This window comes from Notamacropus eugenii, chromosome 3 (genome assembly GCF_028372415.1).
Source record: "Notamacropus eugenii isolate mMacEug1 chromosome 3, mMacEug1.pri_v2, whole genome shotgun sequence".
Classification (NCBI taxonomy): domain Eukaryota; kingdom Metazoa; phylum Chordata; class Mammalia; order Diprotodontia; family Macropodidae; genus Notamacropus; species Notamacropus eugenii.
In genome coordinates, this window is record NC_092874.1 from 95,877,066 (window position 1) to 95,901,034 (window position 23,969).

A 23,969-nucleotide genomic window follows, 5' to 3' on the forward strand; every position below is an offset into this window, starting at 1 on the left:
CTGAGTGAAGTGAGCAGAACCAGGAGCAATTATACATAGTAACAACCACAGCACGTAAGGACTGTTTCTGAGAGGCAATGGAAGGACTTGAAACATTTCCAAAGGACTCATGATGCAAAATATCATCCACATCCAGAGAAAGAACTAAAGAGTCAGAACACAAAATAAATCAGACTATTTTCTCTTTTGTTATATCTGGTTTTGTTTTTCTCATAGCTTCTCCCATTCATTTTAATTCTTCTATGCAACATGACTATTGTTAAAACATGTTTAATAAGAATGTATGTGTAGAGCCCATATAAGATTGCATGCTGACTTGGAGAGGAAGAGGGGAGAGAGGAGGAGAAAATTTAAAACTTATGGAAGTGATTGTTGAAAATTGAAAACAAATACATTAGTAAATTTGGAAAATAATCAAGAAAAAATTTATAGTGGAGGGTAAAGGGGGGAAGTGAGGAGTGAATTTTTCTCTCATCAGAACTGATTCAAAGAGGGAATAACATACACACTCATAGAAATCTATCTTACTCTATAGGAATGTGGGAGAGGAAGAAGATAAGAGAAGGGAGGGAGTGATAAAAGGGAGGTCAGTTCGGGGGAGAGGTAGTCAGAAGCAAAACTCTTTTAAGAAGGGACAAAGTAAAAGGAGAGCAAAAGAGAATAGAATAAATTGAGGTAATAGGAGGGAGAGCAATACAATCAGCAATAGTAACAGTGGAAAAAATTTTTACCAAGTTTCTCTGATAAAGAACTCAATTTTCAAACATATCAACACGTGCATCAAATTTATAAAATAAAAAAGAAAGAGCCATTACCCAATTGATAAATGTGAAAAGATATGAAATTTTCATGTGATATAATCAAATCACTATTGATAAGAGAAATGAAAATTAAAAAAAATTTGAGATAGTTCCGCATATGTATTAGATTGAGTAATAGAACAAAAAATGGCAAATTTTGGAGCAGTTGTGGGAGAAATGGATATTGATGCACTTGGTGGAGTTGTGAATTAATTTAATTTAACCATCCTACAGAGCAATCTGGAAATGTGCCCAAAGACCTATTAAACCCTTTGGTCTATATCCTAAAAGAGATTTTAAAAATAAAAACAAAAAGGAAAAACAATATTGATAGCACCTCCTTTCTGGTGGCAAAGAATTGGAAATTGTAGGGAAGTCCATCAACTGGGGAATGGCTAAACAAATTGAGGCATATGATTTTGATGGAATATCATTGTGCTATAAGAAGTGATGAGCAGGATAATCTCAGAAAATCCTGGAAAGACTTAGAGGAGGTGATGCGATGTGATATGCACTATGTACAATGTAAAAGCAATATTGCAAGATGATCAGCTGTGAATGACAGCTATTCTCAACAATACAAGGATCTAAGATAACTCTGAAAGACTTCTGATGAAGAATACAACTCATCCCCAGGGAAAGAACTGATGATGTCTGAATGCAGAGTGAAGCATGTTTTGTTTTTTTTTTAGTTTATTTTTTCTTTAGGATTTTTTTTTCTTTTTTGGTCTCTTTTCTTTCCCAACAGTATTAACAACAGTACTCCAAATATACATTTGTGTATACACATATATTTATACATTTGTGTATATATTTAATGACATATGCATATAAATATGTTTATATATAAAATGTGTTTATATATACATACATGCATATCATAGCTTGTATATACACTTATACATGCATATGTAGCTATATATGCATACATATACATGTGGGTATTATTTGTTTTCTCCCCCATTTGATTGAGAGCTTTTTGAGAAGCACAACCTGCAGTTTGATGGTACAGTGTTGCATTTTGAATCAGGAAGATCAGAGTTCAAATCTGGCCTCAGACTCTTACTAGATATATGACTCTGGGCAAGTCACATAATCTCTACTGTCCTCAGTATCCTCAACCATAAAATGTGGATAATAATATGATCACCTACCAAGGTTTTTGTAAGAGTCAAATCAGATAATACCTGTAAAGTCTAAAGCCTTTAGTGCAATGTCTGACACATTGTAGGCACTATATAAATTCTTATTCCTTTTCCCTTGTTTCCTTTTAACATCTTTAATACTTAACACAGTATCTGGGATGTAGTATATATTTAATAAATGTTTATTTAATTGACATATCTTCATTTACCTTCCCACTCCTTCCTAAGCACTTTCTAACTCTGACTCTGAATAATCATTTCAACACTAGAAAGATAATGTCAATCCATCAATCATCCTGTGTAACTAGCCACTATTGCCTGTGACTTCATTGTTTCAAGCATTCCTCTTTGGGCTACCATTCCCCAAAATGCATTTCCCTCTTACAATGAAAGCCCCTTGAGGACAGATGGAGTTTTGCTTGTATTTTTATCCCTACACAAATATATTTTTTCATTCTTCCAATACAGCACACTTTTTAATTAACACATCCTTATCATCCAAGGCAAAAGACAACTTGACATCTCTAGCTTTGTTGCAACTGAATTATCAGGATTATCTAAGGCAGTTGTTGGTGCTCATCCTCCTCCACTTTGGGTTCCTCTTTGTTTCCCCCTCACTGTTCCAACTCCATCCTGTATTAACTGTTCACATCGCTTGGTTCTCATTTTGTTGTCAGTGACTTCCTGTCTGCATGTAAAAACTCCAACATGTGACCAGTTTTGTTTCTTAGTCTCACATTCAGTAGCTCTTATTAGAAAGAACTTGGCTTCTGTGGTCATCTGAACTTAGTGAGAAAATTGTTTCCTGCTCACAGAGCGGAAAGAAGCAAAAACAAAAATTTACAGTAAGGCTGAGTTTCACCTCAGGTGGACCATATACACATTTGTCTCTGTAGTGTCACCTGAACCATGATGCACAAACTTCCTTCCCTGCTCAAATGCTTCTCTACCACTTCATGGCCATGAATCCTCTCATGCAGGCAATTTTCAGAATTCAGTTTTTAATGTACAGCCAAAAAGCAGAGCCCCCGTCTCCAGCAATTCATAGTAAAGTGTACTCTGTCCTCTGCCCTCTTCTCTTCTTACCCTCTCTTTCTCTTGGTGATCTTTCAGGACATCATAGACTTATCTCTCTGCTGAAGGCTCACCAATCTACATAGCCAACCTTTTTGCTTCTCCTGAGCAACTATCTTTCTCCTCTGACTATCTGTTGTACACTTATCTCTATTTGCATGTCCCAAACACACTTCAAATTCAGTAAAGGAACATGGATTTAGAGCTGCAATGGAGCTCATCATCTTTCCTTCAGAGCACAATTCCCTTTTCCTAACTTTCCTATTTACATCTATAGCAGCAACAACCTTCAAAACTTAGGTTCATAACGTTGCAGTGAACTTCAAATTTTCAATAATTCACCTTCCTGAAAGATTGAATCAACTCCTATATTCTTATCTCATTAGTATCTATTAGATCTGGGACTTCTCCCTCCTTTAGTTTGGAAGGTGTGGATAGTAGATGTTAGAGAGATCCTCCCAGATCCCCCACATAAGGAGAAAGTTCAGGACAGTTATCTCATTGTTTATCACCAAGCAACAGGTCTTCATCATGCCCCTCACATGACAAATAACCTCCACTCCCCTTGCAACTTTTTTAATGTGTTATCTCTCTCCAGTAGCTTGTGAGCTCTTTGAGGGCAGGGACTTGTATTTATGAAAAATTCTAATGCTTAGCACAATGCCTGGCTTATACAATCCATTTAATAAATATTTATTGACTGACTGACTACACTTTTCCTTAACCCCCATACACAACCAGTAGGTAGATAAACATTGATTAAACACTTACTGTGTGCCAGACAAAAAGACAGCCTTTTCCCTTAGGGATTTCACAATATAATGGAAGAGACAGCAAACAAGCAACTATGTGCAAATAAGTTCTGTAGGGGATAAACAGAAAATCATTAACAAAAGGAAAGCAGTAGAATTGCAAGCAGTTGGGAACAAAGACTGGAAAGGTTGGAGGAAAGGTAGGTAAGAAAGGGTTTTGTGTGCAAATAGAGGATTGTGTATCTTATTCTAAAGGTAATGAGGCACACTGAAGTATATTAAGTAAGGATAGGTGTTATGTGGTTGAACCTGTGCTTTTGGAAAGTCCCTTTGGTGACTTAATCAAGTCTTGACAATTCTATTTCTACAATATCTTTGTGTCTCTTTTCTTATTCCCATTCACACAGCATCCTTACCTCCACACCCAGTCAGGCTCTACTCACCATTGTCCTGAATTTTTGCAAGAGTATACTAATTGGAACCCTTGCCTCCATTCTTTCACTTTCTAGATATCAAGCAAATAAGTAGAGCACAGAAAAATTTGCATATCAGATCTACAGACATGGCAAGAGTTTATAACAAAAGAAGACATTGGGAGGACTACAGGAAGTAAAATGGATTTTTTGATTACATGAAACTGATGTTTTTGCACAAACAAAACCATTGCAGCCAAAATTGAAAGGAAAGTAAAAAATCAGTGGGAAAACTTCTCTGACAAAGGCCTCATTCTTCACATATATAGGGAACAGAACAAATTTATAAAAATAAGAGCCATTACCCAATTAATAAATGGTCAAAGTTTATGAACAGGCAATTTTTAGAAGAAATCAAAGCTAACAATAGTCATTTAAAAATGCTTTAAATCGCTATTTATTAGAGAAACATAAATTAAAACGAATCAACCCATGAGATTAGCTAACATACCAGAAAGAAAAAAAAAAGGGAAATACTAGAGGGGATGTGGAACAATTCAGACATTAATGCATGGTTGGTGAACTCGTCCAGCCATTCTGGAAAATAATTTGGAAGTGGGCCCAAAAAGCTGTGAAAACTATGCATACTCTTTCTTCCTGCAATAGCACTATTAGCTGTTTCCCAAAGAGGTCAAAGAAAAGGGAAAAGAAACTATATACACAAATATTTATATACCACCTTTTTTGTAGTGGCTAAGAATTGGAAAATGAGGGGATGCCCATCAATTGGGGAATGGTTGAACAAGTTATGGTATGTGATCATGATGTAATACCATTGTGCTATGTGAAATGACTATCAGGGTGGCTTCAGAAAAATCTAGGAAGACTTATATGAACCGATGTAAAGTGAAGCAAGCAGAACCAGCAGAATATTGTGCACAGTCATTCCAATATATTAACAATGATCAATTGTGAAAGACTTAGGTACTCTAATCAATAAAATGATCAAAGATAATTCCAAAGTAAATGCTAAACTCCTCCAGAGAGAGAATTGATCAAGTAGAAGCTAATAACTTCATAAAGCATCAAAGAATATTAAAAATAAAGTCAGAATATTGAAAATACAGTATAAGATGTTAGGTATTTCATTCCAAAACATCTGACCTGGAAAAAAATCAAGAAGAGAAAAATCCAGTGCCCCTCTGAAAATCTGCTTTCTTTAACCCTTAATTTTTATTAAATTTTCATCATTTAAAAAAAATAAAAATATATTTTTAAAAATACATAAAGTATCTTTAAATGATGAACCTTAAATTTAATAGTTTATTATAAATTTGTGGAGTTCTCCTGCATAGAAATTTTAATGACAGAATATTGCATCATGTTGATATATAGCATCATATTTTAAACAACTCTTTATGCCACATATTCCTGCCAATGCATACTGTACTTCCTGATGACGCATGACTGCTCACATACCAACACTTTCTTGTTGATATCTGTTAGCAGACTTGACTACTGATCATTTATAAATTGAATTTTGTGTGTTTATTTGGAAAATAATGTAATCACTATAACTTTAACTCTGTTACACAACAGACAAACAAATAATTTTTCAAAATTTCTAATCTTTTCTTCTGTCTTTAGGCCTCCATCACCTGATTATTTTTATTTAATGCCCTCCAATTTTACCAGAGATCCCCCCACTCCCAGATCATTACAGCACTCCCCAGCAAGTGGTATCACCCATTTTGGGAACCTATTAACTATTGGAACCCTGTTTCTAATAACAAATAGAGTCTTCCTTGAAGACATCTCACTTCTTAAAGACAAAACATGAACTCATGAAAATCTAGGCCTTTTGGAATGGGGAGAAGCAGTCTGGACTCAATAAGAAGGTAGATAAGAAAACTTGAAGAATTTTCCTCTCTTTCTTCTGCATAAGATGAAAATGCTTGTTTCTGTTGCTCTTTGTAGATTGTGTCTGCATTAGGGTGGAATTTGCTAGCAGAGAAGAACTGAGATTTTTTTTTTAAGGAAGTTGGTGAGGGGTAATGTCCATATGGTGCGTTAATCAGAATTATTTGATGATTTGCTGACCAGTAGTCTCCAAATTCTGTTTTCACCTTGAAAACTACACCATTAGTTATTCCCATGATATGAGTTACTTCATTCAGTTGCTTGTAGTACTTGTCTTTAATTTCCTAGGAAAAAGCGTGAAGGATCTCAACTTTGAAAATTCTAACCTATTCAATTTGATTTGGTTCAGTTCCATTTAAGAAACATCTATTACATGTTTATTATCTTCAACACTCTGTTTTTCTGATGATACAAATCTAGTAGGTATGAGCTGATAGGAATTGAGGCAATTTATCTCTTTCCCTTCCTCCCTGCAATTCACAGGGCATGCGTACAAGAAGAGAATGAAGCTTCCTGGTGAGGAAACTTAAGTATGGAGAGAAACTTGGGGCCATGAAGTAAAAGAAAAGGTTGGTTTTGTGGGGGACACAAAGGGTACCAAGAATGGAGAGATATACTGCAAGAAGGTAGAAGTAAGCTTAGGTGTGGACTGGAATGAATGAACCACTGCAGGTCAATGGAATTGTGTAGGGAAGGAGGTGAGTAGGGAGATGTAGGCTTTGAACAGATGCTACAAGAGCTATCACTTCCTCTGTAAAGGAAAATAATAAAGGGATCTAGATTAGTAACTCTTGAGAGTAGGAGAGACAGAGATGGGGTCCAAATCTATTGCAATTGTCCTGGTAGCCAATATCACTCTGACATTCAGAGCCCTTATATTTCTCACCCATATTTCCCCCTCAGGTGAGGGGAATGCTTCCTAAAGTTCATTCAAAGCAGTTAATCATACAGAAATACCACATGGCCAAGAGGATCCAAAGTATCCACAGCACTGCTCCCAATCCTATCCATTTCCCCAACTTCTTTTCTCATTCAAGAGTCTTTTTCCTCACGGTTAGCTTAAGAGGGCCCTTTCCCTGCTCAGCCATCTACTTTTCAGGTGTTTCTACTAGTCCCTTCACCTTAATATAATGAGATCATCCTTTCTTTGCAGTTCTTACAGCAATCTCTGTAGTCAGGAGTACGTGGAAAGGCCCTTCCCAGTTGGGCTAGAGCTTGATTTCCTTCCAAGTTTTGATCAGCACCCATTCTCCTGGCTAGAATGGATATACACTGAAGTCCAAAGGTGGGCTCTGGGCAAGAAGTCCCCTTTTTCTCAGATTGGAAAGGGATAATGACACTGCCAGTATATAATCTCTCAAAAATTTATCTTTAATCTCAAAGATGGGGAGTTCCAAAGATCCTCTCATATACAGTAACCCAAACAACATTTCGTAGGGGTAGACTCCTAAATCCTTTTGGGGGGCAGTTCTGATTCTCAGGAGGTCAATGGGTAGGCATTTAGTCCAGGGCTCCACTTTACCAGAGGAGGGGGTGCCAGGGAGTGTGAAATTGCCAATCTATTGGTAATACTGTATTGATGTTTTATACACCTTGGAGATAAAATGAGTTCTATTGTCGGAGTCTGTTGTTTCCACCAATCCATACCTTGGTATAATCTGTTCCAGTATTATTTTGCTGACTCCAAGTGAGGTAGCAGAATTCAGTGGATAAGCCTCAACCCGGTCAAGTGGTCTACTAATACCAGTAGATACTTTACTTTTCCCACTGGTGTTATTTCAGTAAAGTCCACCTGTATACTCAGGAAGGGCCTTAATCTTGGCTTTCTACACCCCTGGAGCTGCTTCCTCAATACTTTCTTGCTCACCTTTTGGCAAGTTGCACACCCTTCAGTTATTTGTTATTTAGCTATCATATACAGTCCCGTGCATCCAAACTTTCTCAAAAAGATAACACACATAGCCTGAGCTCCCCAGTGTCTTACTCAGTGGAGGACCCCAAGAATTTCCCTTGTAGTTTCCTTATTTAACATCTCCCTTCCATCTGGTGAAAATCATCACCATTCCCCCATTTGTTCCTAATTTCCTTAGATGTTCTTGATCCCTGTCAGCAAAGAAGGATACTCCATTTTCCTCTGCAATAGAGGGAATTAATTGGGGCAACTAGGTGGTGCGGTGGATAGAGCACCAGTGCAGGAGTCAGGAGGACCTGAGTTCAAATGTCACCTCAGACACTTGACACTCACTAGCTGTGTGACCTTGGGCAAGTCACTTAACCCCAATTGCCTCATCCTGGATCATCTCCAGTCATCCTGATGAATATCTGGTCATTGGATTCAGATGGCTCTGGAGGAGAAGTGAAGCTGGTAACCTACACAACCCTCCCTCAGTCAAAACAAAGTCAAGTGCAAGTCACATCACTATTTCTCTGATGGCATGGTCTTCTTCAGCAATGAAGGATGAACACACAAACAAGAGTGATCACACCTGTAATTCCGCTGAAGGGGCAGGTACTTTCACTAAGTGAGATGGATTTGGGGGGATTGTGAATCAAACCTCTGGAGAAGGAAACAGTTTACCAACAGGGGCTCTCACTTACTCAAAAGTTCAGATGGGAATCCTTTCTATGTTTAACAAACCTATTCTATGTTTGATACTTTTATGAGATCAAGGGTTTTCAGGGTAGTTTGAAGACACTTTGAGAAACATAAACCAAATTCTGATGTTCCCAGGAAGATCCTGAATCAGAGCCCAAACCACCAAGATTATTATTATTTTTGAGAGACCCTCAAATTAGAATTGAAAGGTCTTGGTCTGACATTTGTTGACTCAAAGAAAAAATCAGTAGTCTTTCCCTGGAGCAACTCACTTTACAAACGAGAAAACTGAGGCATACAGTGTTAGGTGACTTGTCCAGGGTCACACAGCTGATAAGTGTGTCTAATGTCAGTCAATTGAAATATGGTCTGGCATTGTGGGAATTTCTTGTTATTTTCTAGGGAGGTTGTGTGTCCCTTTCTTGTGAGGATAATGAGGAAAAGGGAGATGTTTTACTATTAACTGAAGGAAGAAGTAAAACTCAGACATGGTTCAGGCACAATGTGCCTGAGAGAATGAGAGAATGAGAGAAATCAAAGAACTTTTCCTTCCCCTAATCCAATTATACTATTTTAGCTCCACTGTCAATGTTGACTGATAAGGATGTATGGGGCATTCAAGGAAGAGTAACACCTCTAGCGTGAGGATCTACTGAGCCCTTTTCATGGTTGCTCATTCATGTTTGATGTCCACCTCTCACCCAGCTCTCACCTGTAGCTCCAAGAAGCTACAGGTTATACAGAAGACAGATTATACCAGATTGAGGGTAACTGATGAATCTCAAACTCACCAGTGAGTTGGTGGGTGCTATCCAAAATATGTGGAGACTTTCCTGGCAGAATGAGTAGATGAGAACAATTTTTTCAATAGCCATGAAAGTCTCTGAAGCAGGCATTATGGAGCACTTAGAACTTGGCCAGACATAAAAGAGGCCAAAGTCATCCACTGCATCCCAGGCTATTACCAATTATCTTAACATTTTTCTTGCCACTGGACTTCAATGACTCCAGAAGAGAGAGTGAGGCTGAAAACTTTGCGCAACTTTGCCTCAAATCCGATACACATACTATTCAAGATATCATCTTGTGATGTCATTGTTCCTCTTTCAAAAGGAAGGACAAACAACAGGTGGTGACTGGTTCCTGCTGCCTCCTGGAGGGAATGGAACACAGGACCTTTTATTTCCCACAAATATTGCTTCAGCTTAAGTAAAATATTTCTTGTGGTGCGCTTTTTTCTAATGGACGTTGTGCTATATCTGGAAGTAGAAGAGAAGACTGAATTCAGTAGGATTTCCACCAGGCAATAACTCCTCTTTGCCTGGATGTCAAGTTTAATTCCTCATCAAGATTCCTCTTTACCTGTCTGTCTCTGGTTCTGACCTGGGATTTCATCTGTTGGGTGCAAATTTTCTCTAGAGGGAGAGATTCAGATCAGCAATTATCTGTAAATTAAGAGTCTTAGAGTGTTGCCTGGCGACACCAAGCAGTCAAATGACTTGTCCATACTCACATGGGCAAGACTTGAACCCTGATCTCTTTGACTCTAAGATCTGCCTTGTCCACCAAACCTCACTGTCTCATTTCTCCTTATCAAATGTGCAAACATTATTATAATTAGGCAGTTTTTCTCACTACTTCTATTCCACATTCCCCGCACTGTCTGGAGTCTCACACCAATTGTCATGGTCGTTCTAGGCTATAACAGAGTTGAGGCTCCTTTGGTACCTGGTTAAATAGTATGTAATGTTCTGTTTCATAGCCTTAGCTCCCCATCTAGACTATAAGCTTCTTGAAGGCAGGGACTACGTTTTCAATTTTTCTTATATTACCCTCAGGCCCTAAAATATGACTGGCAACACAGTAGAATTTAGTATTTGTTGACTTGCCTTATTACCTTCAAGGTAGCGGCCCAGAGTAGAGGACTGTTTGGCTTGTAGGGGAGACAGGAGAGGTTTCTGTTGGGAATTTACTAAGTCTGAGATCAAACTTCCCTCTAGCTTCATGGGAAACTTCAGAAAGCTGAGAAAATCTTCTCTCTCTGGAACCAGGGTTCCCCAGGATCTGATCACCATGATCAGTGCTAGTAGATTTCTTACCCATGCAGGAGGCACTTCTCTGACTTCTTCTCCCTCTCTTCTCTCAAGGACCTCCAGGGTTTCACCATCTTTGCAGCAGCCAGAGCACCACCCTCTTCTGAGGTCCTCAGTCTGGCGGAAGAGGAGAGGGCAAGGGAAGAAATTCAGGCAGGTTAGAATGTCTGTCTTTCAGGCCCACCTCCCCACATCTTCGCCACCACCTCCAGCAGGCTGACTATTGTCATTGACCATTGAAGGACCATTGATCCTTCAGAATACCCAATACTTCCTACCTTGGCACTTAGGGAAGCATGCCCGTACCTGCTGGGTGACTTTCTTATCTTGATAGCCAGTATGAGTGCCATTATGAAACATCATCACCTGAAGAGAGATGGGCAATAAATTTGTTGAGGAGGAGAAGCAGAGAACCAAGCAGAAAGAGATCCCTACTTTGGTGCTCCCCCTAAGCAGTGTATAGAGTGCTGGGTTCAGAGTTAGTAAGACTCACCTTCCTGACTTCAAATATGGTCTCAGATACATTTACTATCTGTGTGAACCTGGCTAAGTCACTTAACCCTATATGCCTCAGTTTCCTCATCTGTAAAATGAACTGGGGAAGGAAATGTCAAACTTCTCCAGTGCCTTTGATAAGGAAACTCAAAAGGGGTCATAAAGAGTTAGATATGACTGAATGACAACAAATGTTTTTTTCTGGAACAGGAGAATAAGGAGAAGTTCATGGAACATAGATTTGGAGTTAGAGGTTTTGGTTTGAATCCTGACTTTTCTCTTCTCTGGGTCTCAATTTTGTCATTTGTAAGATGAGAAAGTTGAATTATATGACCTCTAAAGTTTCTCCCAACTCTGTAATTGTGATTCTGAGGAAGATATACTTTTAGGTTGGGGTTGATGTTTGCAGAGGTCCTTATATCTTAACATGTCAGTGGCTGTCTACTCTGTTTATGTATAAGGGCATGTTCACATCTCCCCTGAGTTCCCCTTAAGATTCTCAGAAACAAATGGACAAACTAAGCAAGCAATCAAAATGGATTTGCAAATCCCAAAATCAGATGGTCCACATTGTCCCAGGTTTGACCTCTTAACAGCTGCAGGAATATGACCCTAAGTCTTTCCTGCCCCCACTTATCTCCCTCTTCCTTGAACAAATCCTTTCCCCTCAAACCTGACTCCTCTTTTTCCAGTCCCAATGTCCTTTCCAACATTTGTCTCTCACCCTCTTTTTCCTAGATCTTCTGTTGTTCTTGCTACATATCCTATCCCAAAGGTCTTATTACCCTTCCAGATGACTTGGGAAGTGGTCATGAGCCCTTTAGTTTATAGGTTGCCCACCTCCAGGTTTACTACCACTTCCCCCTACTCTAGTCCTACTCCTCTCCTGGTTCCCCTACCCTCCCATTTCCTCTGCAGGAGAACAGAGTGCTGAGTAGACCTGAGTTCAAATCTGGCCTCAGACACTTACTACCTACATGACCCTCATTTACTTTCACTTTGCCTCAATTTCCTCATCTGTAAAGTGGAGATAATAAATAAAAACTTAACTGTGAGAGCTCTTCTGATCACTTACATTTATGTGACATCATTTGTTTAGCCACTCCCCAATATGAAGACCAATTTTTAGTTTCCAATTTGGGGCTACCCCCAAAAAGAGATGCTATAAATATTTTTGGATATATAGATTCTTTTTCCCCCTCTTTGATTTCTTGGAATTATAGGCCTAGCAGTAGTATAGTAGACAGAGAGTCTGAATTTGGTAACTTTCTAGGCGTAGTTCCTAGCTGCTCAGCTCTGGGTAGGCAACACTGAAGCTGCCAGAGGGAAAGTAAATTGGGGCTCTTCCTTTTCCTTAGGCTTCTTCCCAGGAGTTCATCTTTCCACTTTATTTTTCCTTTCCTTATCCCTAGTTTCTCCTTACCATATTGATGGAACTGTTTCCAAGGGGGAGAGGCATACTCCCAAGGATTGTCCACTGGCCAGGTCTTCTCTCCCTGGAATGCCGCTGTAATTCAAATCAGTCAGTACTTTCTGAATAATTTGTATTATCAGTCCAAAGGAGATGCAAAAATACTAAAACATCCTATCCTGATTTCCAGTTAGGTTGGGGAGACAGCGTGTGCTTGCCCCACCCCCGTACTCCCCTCAAGCAGAGGATGATTAAAGGCAAAATTGTGTCATTCTGACCAGGTCCTACAGGACTTCAGTGAAGGAGAGAGCATTGTGAGCTGGAGTGTGATTCCTGTTAGGAGTTAGGATTGAGTTTGATTTTGAAATAGAGATAACTGTTTGAGAGACAGAGAAGAGGACCAAAGGTATTCCAGGTGTAGATTCATCCCTGTGACACTTTGGGCTCTTGTATTTGTCAAGACCAAAAGACAGAAGGGATTGTTAGCAGACCTATGGGGGGCTAGATGGCATAGTGGATAGAATGCTAGGCTTGGAGTCAGCAAGACTTGAGCTTGAATGCTGTCTCAGGCATTTGCTAATTGTGCAGTCTTGGGCAAATTGCCTAACTTGTTTGGATCTCAATTTATCATCTGTAAAATGTGGATAATAGTAGAATCTACCTTGAAGAGTTATTTTGAGGTTTAAATGTTGGCAAACTTTACAGCTCTATACAAATGCTAGTGATTATTGATATTTTGAGAAGAACCAGGGGGAAGGGGGAGATGGCTGGGGTGGACTTTGATGCCCAGAAAAAAAGACACTGCTACTGAAGGAAAAGATGGCAGGAATGGGAGAGGTCAAAGGAGGGAACCCAGACTAGTGGGTAAAGAAAGAACAGGAGAGTGTGTCCTCATTGGTGTCAGGCTATTCAAGGCTAGTCATAGCTGGCCCCAGTTCTCTGCTCACCCTGTGATTCTTAAAGGGATTAAGTATGTTGGTGCAGCCTCTGGTTACTCTCATCTAGCCACATATCCCTGGACCTGAACTCCAGGTACACTTCCTCCCCACCCCCATCCCCAAATCTTCTACATTTTCTCTTCATTCTCTTCAGGACAGCTAGATAGCACAATGGATAGAGCACTGGACCCAGAGTCCGGAAGACTCATCTACCTGAGTTCAAATCTGGCATCAGACGCTAGCTATTCATGCTCATAGAAATGCTCTTATTTGTTGACATTAATTCTTCTGGTAGTCATTTTGCCTTGGGGGCAGCGCTTTTGATGAATGTGAATATTTAGCTTGGAAAGGATAAGTCTATGATCAGTCCAGCACTCTGCATCACACATTGCCATTGTCACTCTCACATCTTGTCTGTCTCTTCTCCTTGCAATCACATAGTCTATTGGATGCTAATGTTTGCTGCAAGGGTGCATCCATGAAGTTTTATTGCATTTAGGTAAATGGAAAACAGTGTTGGTGATGAGAAGAACATGCAATACACAAGTCTTCAGCAGTAAATGACCATTGCTGTTGCTGTTTCCAACTCCATTCCTCCCTAGGACTCCCTGCCAAGTCTGATAGTCTGAGACCACTCTAGCATTAAAGTCTCCCAGAATTATAAGCTTGTCTTCTTTCGGCACATTAATGATAAGGGTCTCTAGGTCTTCATAACATTTTTATTTGACTTCATCAGGATTTGTCATGGTGGAAGCATAGGTACTGATGATGGTGGCATGGCATTTTCCTGTGAGTGAAAATCGCATTGTCATGAGCCTGTCATTCACTCCTTTTGGCAGGCATACCACCTTGCTAATTAGGTTAGTTTTGATTGCAAAACCCACACCAGCTTCATGGTGCTCCCCTTCACTCTGCCTCCTCCAGAAAAAGGTGCATCCAGCTGGCCTTCTTTTGCCATCCTTATTTCACTCATGGCTCCTATTTGGATGTGAAACCTGTTGAGTTCTCTTGCAACAAGAGTAGTTTGTCTTTCGGGTCTACTGGATTTTCTGTTGTCTATAAGTGTGCACACGTTCCATGTGCCTATGGTGAGTGGAATCATCTTTGCAGATGTTTTTGTACATTTTGTACATTTTTTTTTACGTTTTGACCATGGAGTGGGATTCCCTGCCTCCCGTGCTAGTCAAGTCTGTTGGTTAAGCAGACAATGTTTAGGGCACCTTTTCTAGTCCCTTCCTCACTCCAGGAGGTGAGCAATGCAATCCTTAGAAGACTGCTCGGACACTCAGGGGCTGCCGAGTCCCACTGCTGCTTCCAGTGAGAAACAACCCTGTAGCCCGGGCTGTTTGTGTGCAGGCTTGTGACTACAGCTCCCAGCATATCTGTACCTGCTGCTTCATCACTTGCCTGTCAGCACAGGTCTTTGAGGCATAATAGTGAAATGGTATGGGTGATGTCTTTTGATTTGTCCATAAATTGGATTTAATGAGGCAGAGTTGTTTGAAGTCATCAGCCTCACTCTCTCCTCCAGTCCAATGACAGGACAGAGTCATGGCAGCTGATGATGGCTCAGGATGCAGTGGATGACCTTGGCATCTTTGTTGTCTAACCAAGTTCTAAGTGCTCTACATCACCTACTTCATCTGCCTTCATGTCCATTGGAACAGTTTGTTCTCATCTGCCCATTCCAACAGAGGAAGACTTTATATGCTTGGGGTAGACACCCTCCTAACTCACCAATGGGTTTGAAAACCTTGGTTACTCTCAACCTAGTTTAGCCTGTCTACCGAAGCAGTTTACCGGGGTGTGGCTGCTGCCCGTACTGCAGCTTTTTGGAGCCACAGGGGAGAGTTAGGTGGAACAGGTGGACAACAAAGGTGGAAAGAGCCTGAAAAGGGCTCAGCTGCCATCACACCAAAGGTAGTGGTACTCCCTGGACACACCCTACACCTAGGCAGTATATGAATACATAATAATTACTAATATTAACTTTTATTAAGTGTCTAGTGTTACACTTCTGTGTCCTCTGGACACATTTCCTTCTTTGCCCATTAATGTGCAGTGTTAGTGACTAGGAAAGGGACCTTTCATGTCTCCTGAATTATCTCTAAAACCAAACCTGGGGAAAAGACAGGATTTGACTTGGATCCTGGCTCCCATGATTACTATCTGTATTTTTGACCAAGTGTTTCTCCCCTCCAGGGCTCTGTAAAATGAGAGAGCTGAACTGTATGATCTCAGACAAACAAATAATCCAAAAGTAACTACTGTATGCAAGTTACCGATGCTTATCTCTAGGGAAACAGAGGCAAAAAAACTAGAATAATCCCTGACCTCAAGGAGCTTGTATTCTATCAGGGGAAATAAAATATACATAGTAGATTCAGAAAGAAAGATATACAAAATTCATACAAAATAAATATAAGGAACTTAAATATAAGATAGGGAGGGAAAGCATTAGAAGTTGGGTGGCGGGGGCAGGGAATCAGGAAAGGCCCTTTCCATCTCTTCTGACTCTAGTATTCTGGTTTCCTCCTCTCTTGCCTCACCTTCCCCATCCTGTCAGTAATCCCCTGAAATATTTCTTTCTGAGGTTATTCTTACCTTCGATGTCACCACTGATTGCCTGCTTAGGTTTGGTTTCTCTTTCTCCTTGCAGCACCCCTTACAGAGATCTCTGGTGATGCTGCCATTTAGATTCCAATGAGTCAAATCCATTTCAGAGTTCCTCTTCATAGCCTGCACATAGAAAGAGGTCTGAGAACTAAAGAGGGCCTGGTTGAAGCCTCTGCCCATGGGCAGGGGCACATCAATCCTGCAGGTTACCAGCTTCACCCCTGGTGTCAAACATGTTCCATGTTCCCTCTTCCCATTTGGTAGACCCATGACATTTTCTAGATATTCTCTTAAAGGCCATAGATGTAGGAAAATCCCTCAAGTACAGTCATTTACTCTAAAGAGGGAGAGGGAGGAGGTGGGTCTGCTTTCCTGCATCCCTTCTTTCTCTTCTGCCTCTTCTTTTTTCCTAATTGTTTTTCTTTCCTTCCTCCCCTTAGTAGGTCAAGGCTGAGTTGGGAGTATTTTAACATATTGGATGCATTTGGGTTTTCTCTTCACTGGCTTTCTGCCTCCCTTTCAAAGTGTTTCTCTTCTACCTTTTTCTTCCTCTTTCAATCCCCTGGACATCATTCATTCTCCTGCATAGAATCACATATTTAGAGCTGAGAGGGACTTCAGAAGCCTCCAGGCCCAGCCCTTTCATTTTACAAATGAGTTCTCTTGGGCACAAAGGGGCTAAGTGATTTTTCCAGTCACACAACTAATGTTGACAGTGGGATTTCAACCTAGGTGTTCTGACTTCAAGTCCATTGCCCTTAACACTTTGCCATGATGCCTCTCAGTGAACTAGCACTGTGATCATAACTACCGGTTACCACCTAACTGTACCCAGCAAATAAAAGACAAGTTCAGGAATGGTTTATGCCATGTGTATCTGGTCAGGTGTGTACTTTAATGAGAATGGAACCATAATGGCAGTGTCTAACTATGATGTGGGAGAGTGAAAAACAGACTGGGGACCCCTCAGAGAGTCCATTGAGTCTAACCCCTTCCATTTATCAGTGACAAACCAGTGAGACAGACAGATTAAGTGATTTCCTTAAGGTCAAAAATTTAGTAAGTTTGGAGGTAAAATGAGCCCTTCTGCTGTAGACTCCCTGTCTTCCTGTGATTGTCCCCGGAACCCTGGCAGGAATCATCAGGTCACTCTCCCCCTCAGGGCATAGAGTTTGGGGTATTTCTGCTCAGGCCTGGCTTGGGAGCTACAGCTTGAGCTGAGGCACTAGGGAGTCCCTTACCTTTGTGTGGTTAAGCAGCTGAAGGAGGATGGTCCTTGGAAGGTTCAGGGTACCCAGGGACTTTTTGTAGGGATCAGGCTGGTTAAGGGAAAGCAAGAGGGAAGATTTTAGGAGACCACAGCATTGAGACAGTATGTTTCAGAGACAGTGGATGAGAGTATGTTACTGCGTTATTTTATTCTCCTGTCCTATTCCTTTCAGCACAGCTTAATCACAGCTTTATCACCAAGTTTTTCTTCCCCAAATGAAGAATGTACATGTGTATACCTACACTTACACTTATGTTATATCTGCTTATAAGTATATATATATATAAATATATATGCATAGCATGCGTATATATGTACATACACACCTCTGTCTATCTATCTGTCTACTGTGATATAATGTAAGCATCCTGAGAGCAAGAACTGCTTTCTTTTATATTTTGCCTCCCTAGCACCTAGTCCAGTAATCACATAATAAATGCTTGTTTATTGATTAATTTTGCACATACAGTCATATTTCTTTCCCCAAGAATACATGTATTATACAAATATATATGTGTATATGCACACATGTATTTTACATGTATATATGCACTGTGATATAGTCAATAGAATCTCAAAATAGCTAGAGAAAAGCCTTTAGTATCTGGAGTGGGTCCTAAATGGATGATTGATCAGAGCACATGGACAAAAGTTGCCTAAAATGAGAAAACATAGATAGGCAATGATCTGAACTGTAGAGAAGGCGTGTCAAGAATTATGTGGACATAAATCTAATGATGTAGACACTTTCATGATCACAAAGAATTTTTGCATATTTCATTTAATATACTGAGATACTTTGCAGTAATTTGGTGAATTATTACCATTTGTATTTTGTGGATGAGAAAACTCAGTCTCAGAGAGATTAAACCACTTGCTTAAAGTCACACAACCCCCTTCCCCCATATCCTCTGTTTCCAAATCTAGCACTATTTCCACCATAGCTTTCTCCTGCAACTCCTTGGGAAGGAAATTCCTGGGTAATAAGAAGAAGAAGGAGATACAGGTGGGTAGTGTTTTGGGGTAAGAGAAGATTGAGACAGCTTAGGTCACAGATCCCACCCTATTCATTAACTTGTTGGAAATTTAGGAGATCTCCATTGGGAAGTTGAAAAGATATTTCTAGCACTTAGCATAGTGCCTGGCACGTAGCAGGTGCTTAATAAATGCTTACTGGTTGATTATTTCCTAGAAAGGTCTCACATTTCAGCTTCTGGAATGACCAAGAATCAGATTACATCTGCTTCTAAAAAGTCCATGAAAATGACTCAGTCAAAGCCTGGCATGGTGTCTGATCACCAGTGGAATAGAATCACAGAATGAAAGATTCTGAGAATTTTAAAGGACCTCAGTGGCCATCTAGTATCACACACATAAAGAACTTTCACTATAACTCATCCAACAAGCAAATATTTTTCCTTCTCCTTCTAATTCTCTTCTCTAAAGGCCAAGGTGAGGATGGTGGAAAGCAGCCAAACTTGTTTCCTTGAGACCCAAGTTCTATGATGTTTAGTCGTTGGCTCCCCTTTAGATCTCACATCAGGCGACTAGCCAAGATGGCAGAATAGAAGGAAGCAGTGCAAACCTAGCTCTCCCATACAACTATTCTACAAAGACCTAGAAAACATCAGAGCAGCTCCTTATCAGGAAATCTGAGGAAAAATCACAATGAGTTATCTCTCTAGCCTAGGTCAGCACAGGGAGATAAAGAGGTCTGCAAACATGGGGATGGGATTTAGCTAGGAGAGATTGCATGGAGCCTTCCAGCTTAGGAAATGAGTAGGGACCTGGGCCTGTGAATTGAGGCAAGAAAATATCTTAGATACAGCACAAAAGGGCTTGCTGCTGTTAGGATCTTTATATGATTTAAGCTTCAGGAACAGAGACCAACTGGTGGCTCTGTAGATTACATTCCAGAAAAGGATTAAAGATCCAGTGTGAAGTGAGGACAGAACTTGCTCCTAATTGTAGCAGTTGTGGAACTGAGTCTGCCTACTAGTCAAGGAGCAGGAACAGAAGAGAGAAATGACTGTATGGCTCTGACCCTATGAGCTATGTGAAGTCTCAAATATAACTCCTAGCCTAGTCTGAAACTTGCAGGGGAATAATAGGGTGAGGAGCTCAAATGGAGATCCTGCAGTTATGTTACTCTGAACATTTAAAGCTTTTTAGCTAGCTGATGGTGAGTGAGTCCAGTAATAATTTATTGCAATTTTAACTAGGGGATAGTTCACAGTTGTGTTGCTCAGATCCAAACCCAGGTCAGGAGCTTGAAAACTGCAGATCAAGGAGACAATAATCAGATTTCACCCTAAATTATACTACTTTGGGAGCACTAAAAGCTTGCAGGTCTTCAGCCTGAACTATTCCTGAGATCCTAGAAGAACACAGTACTCTATAACCAGAGAAAGTAGCAACAAGATTCCAAAGAATACAAAACAGCACCAAATTGAGGCCCAGAAAATCCCTTCAGAAATTCAATGATCCTGGTCCTAATCCCAATTTGGAAAATGAGGATGAAAGAATGAGTAAACTAATTAACACGCAAAAAAGAATCCTATCATTAAGCGCTATTATGGTGACAGATGCCTAAGATAAAAAACCCAGAAGAAGATGACTTCAAAACAGCTTTAAGAAAATCCTAAAAAAAAACTCAATTTGAGCACAAATTCAACTAGAATTCCCAGAAGAAGCAAATCAAGAGTTAAAAATTGACACTTATAAATGAAATGAGAATACTAAAGGAAAAAATTGGCAAAGATATCAGAGTTATGAAGGAAACACTTGGAAAGAGAATAAGCACAAGTGTTACAGAAACTTACTCAAGCAATAGATATCTCAAAAATTAGAATGGACCAAACTTAATAATTCCATGAGACAACAACAACAACAAAAAATTAAAGTCAAAAGACTGAAAAAGAAGAAAATACAATGTATTTTGTATATTAAAAAAAATTATTAAAAAAACAACAGCTGACCCGGAAAACAGATCAAGGAGAGAGAGTTTAAGAATCACTGGACCATCTGAAACCCATGATTAAAGAGACTGGATATGCTGTTTCAAGGAATCATAAAAGAAAACTCAGATCTTTTAGAACTAGAGGGCAAAGTGAAAGTTGAGCGAATCAACTTTTCCTTTAGGAAAAAAAAAATGTAAAAATAAAAACTCTCAGAAATATCATCAGATATTTCAGGTCAAAGAAAAAAAGCAGTCACATGTCTCACAATTCTTGATTTAACACTCCTATAATTAATTTTTCATATAGAATTATGCTTTATAATTATCGGTGTAGGTGCATTAGCTATTCCTAGACTAAGGGAAGTGGCAGTATCTTGTCTAAGCTTTGAATCACCCCTATGTTCAGCAGAGTAGACTGCACATTGTAAACACTTACATATTGGCTAAATAAATGAATTCTCTTGAATAACCCAGGATAGCTTCCTTATCTCTCTTTGTCCTTCTCCTTTTCCTTTTCCTTTCTTGGAGCTATTCAAATGGTGTGTCTTAGATTCATTGCTGCTGCTATTACAATTAAATGAAACTATAAAGATTTTACTCTCATTCAATATTCTCTGAGGAGCAAGAAGACAACTTCAGTGTTAGATTTGGAGAGATGAGTCAGTCCTCCTTATCAGTAGGCTGTCAGAAGTTCCGATTTGATGGGAATTTCTATTTTTGATATAGGGAGACTCCAAGGATCAAAGCTGGAGTCAAGGGGTAATGAAAGATGCTTCCGTTAGCTAATGTGGGGTCCCAAAAAAGTAGTGACAATTGAGGCAAGGGAAAGGAAGGAAACTGGAGGAAAGCTTGGTGAAGATTTGAGTCCTGTATCATAGTACTGTGCTGTTAATGTGATGAGATAAACTGAACTGGAAGACCAGTTGTAGTACAGGACAATGGGACCCTAGAGTTGGGGAGTAGGGAAATATTGTTACTGTATCTTCTTCCTATGTTACCTGCCTCTAAGAGTGTGAAGCTCAAATGAGATTTAAAAAGTACTTAGCAAACCTTAAACTGAGTAAATTCCAATTATAATTGTTATTATTATTTGTTGTTGTTGTTGTTTTTGTGGGCCTGCTATCACTAGGCCTCCAGTATGACGATGACTTCATTCTCTGAACCATCTACTGCACTCTTGCTGATCTTAAGCAAAATAATTGAGCACTACAAGAGTACACTGGTAAATGTTTAAGAAACTTGACTCTGAAAAAAATGAACATGTTCAAAATTTTTACGAACAGTTAAAGTCTTAAGCTATTTATTTATATTAATGAATAAGTTACATTTGAAGTTTTGAGTTACAAACTCTATCCCTTCCTCCCTTCCCCCTCCCTGAGATGGTAAGTAATCAGATATAGGTTATACAAGTGCAATGATGTGCAATATCTCCATATGAGTCATTTTGTACAAGAAGACTTGAATACAAGAAAAAAAATGAAGAAAAGTGAAAATCGCGTGTTTCAGTCTGTAGTCAATCAACATTAGTTCTTTTTCTGGAGGTGGATTTTATCATTAGTCTTTGGGAATATCTTGGATGATTGTATTGTTTAGAATAGCTAAGTCATTCATAATTTTTCATTGTATAATATTGCTTTTACTGCATACAGTGTTCTCCTAGTTCTGTTCATTTCACTGTGCATCAGTTCATGTAAGTCTTTCCAGGTTTTTCTGAAATCATCCTGTTTGTCATTTGTAACAGCACAATAATATTCCATTACAATCATATGCCACAGCTTGTTTAGCCGTTCCTCAGTTGATGGGCATCCTTTTGGCTTCCAATTCTTAGCTACCACAAAAATTGCTGCAATAAATATTTTTGTACAAATAGGCCCTGTTCCCTTTTTGGAGAGATGTCTTTGGGGTATAGACCTAGCAGTGGTATTGCTGAATCAGAGTATGTACAGGTTTGCAGCCCTTTGGGCATAGTTTCAAATAACACTACAGAATGGTTGGATCAGTTTACAACTCCACCAATAGTGCATTAGCGTCCCAGTTTTTCAACATCTCCTCCAACATTCAACAGTTTCCTTCTTTGTCATGTTAACCACTCTGAATAGGTGTATGATGAAACCTGGGAGTTGTTTTAATTTGCATTTCTCTAATCAGTAATGATGTAGAGCATTTTATATGACTACAGATAGCTTTGATTTCTTTGTCTGAAAAGAGCCTTGAACACACGCTTTTAAGTTTAACCTGCATCACTTAACACCTTGTTAAGTCGAGAAAATCAACAAACATTAAATCCAACTTTTATCTATAGTGAATACCAGTTTCTAATATGCAAACGCTTTCATTGAAAATTTTACAACTGGCATAAGTTGGTTAGAATTGGTTTCTGCACGTCTACCTACTTCTCACTCACTCTTTGCAACAATGGAAGCACAATGTGGTCTTTTTGACTCACACAGACAGCAAGTAATTTTTCTCTATCTTTATAAAATATTTTTTTGCAAATTTAAATAATATAGGACTCAATAGGTTAATCAATTTAGTAAGTATTTCCATGTTTATTGTGTTGGCTCAGCCTACCCATGAACAATTAATGCTTTCCCAAGTATTTGGGTTTGCCATTATTTATGTAAATGTTTTATAGTTATGCAAAGTGTTTTTATAGTTTTATAGTTCATATAGTCCCTATGTCAGTCTTGGTAGACACACCTCCAGATATTTTGTAGATTCTGTAGTTACTTTGTGTGGAATTTCTTTTTCCAGTTTTCCCTCCTGGGTTTTATTGGTTATATGTAGAAATAATGATGATTTATGTGAATTTATCTTACGTCCTGCAACTTTGCTGAAGCTATTATTTATTTTAGTTAATTTGTAGTTGACTCTCTAGGGTTTTTTCATCTTTCATTGACTACATACAGTATCATATCATTTGCAAAAAGCAATAATTTTGTTTTCTCTTTATGCTCATTCCATCAATTTCTTTCTTCTTTCTTATTATGATAGGCAACATTGCTAGGACTATACTAAAAGGTCATTGACTTTGATGGAATTTTCTGTAATTTATTCTTTGACCCATTAGTTCTTTAGAATTATGTTATTTAGTTTCTAATTACTTTTTAATTACTTAAGGGTCCTTTATTAAATATAATTTTTACTTTGTTGTTATCAGCAGTTTATATGTTCAGTATGTCTCCTTTTCTACATGTTTTGGTAAACTTTACATGCCCTAATACATTTTTGTAAAGTTGTTATATAATATTGCAAGGCATGAAAATTGCATGCTATTGCCATTCAGTAATCAAGAGGAATTAATTCAATCTATTTTTTCTAAAGTTCTATTCAGGTTCTTAACTTCTTTGTTATTTGTTTTTGTTAAGGTTGCCTGGATGAGAAAGGGGTATATTAGGGTTTCCAGTGTATATTTGCCCTCTCTCTATATGTATATAATCCCTCCAACTACCCTAATACTGAGAAAAGTCTCAAGAGTTACAATTAT

At 39.1% G+C, this 23,969-nt stretch overlaps 1 protein-coding gene across 6 annotated transcripts in view; it reads right to left on the reverse strand.

Annotated features, from left to right (window-relative positions):
- The window catches only part of LOC140533015 (uncharacterized), a 63,296-nt gene that overhangs the window by 26,911 nt on the left and 12,416 nt on the right, over nucleotides 1-23,969 (reverse strand). The window contains exons 3-8 of one of the 6 annotated variants that reach the window (XR_011976764.1): nucleotides 17,495-17,572; nucleotides 16,242-16,376; nucleotides 12,712-12,795; nucleotides 11,100-11,159; nucleotides 10,800-10,910; nucleotides 9,492-9,853 (exon numbers count right to left, since the gene is read on the reverse strand). Coding sequence is in view for 5 of the 6 variants with exons in the window: in XM_072652269.1 (XP_072508370.1) it covers nucleotides 9,674-9,853; nucleotides 10,800-10,910; nucleotides 11,100-11,159; nucleotides 12,712-12,795; nucleotides 16,242-16,376; nucleotides 17,495-17,572 (648 nt within the window). In the remaining variant the exon portion in view is untranslated. Of the gene's footprint in view, nucleotides 1-4,319; nucleotides 9,854-10,799; nucleotides 10,911-11,099; nucleotides 11,160-12,711; nucleotides 12,796-16,241; nucleotides 16,377-17,494; nucleotides 17,573-23,969 lie in introns of those variants that run through there. The other 5 variants (XM_072652269.1, XM_072652266.1, XM_072652268.1 and 2 more) reach the window with 5 other exon arrangements.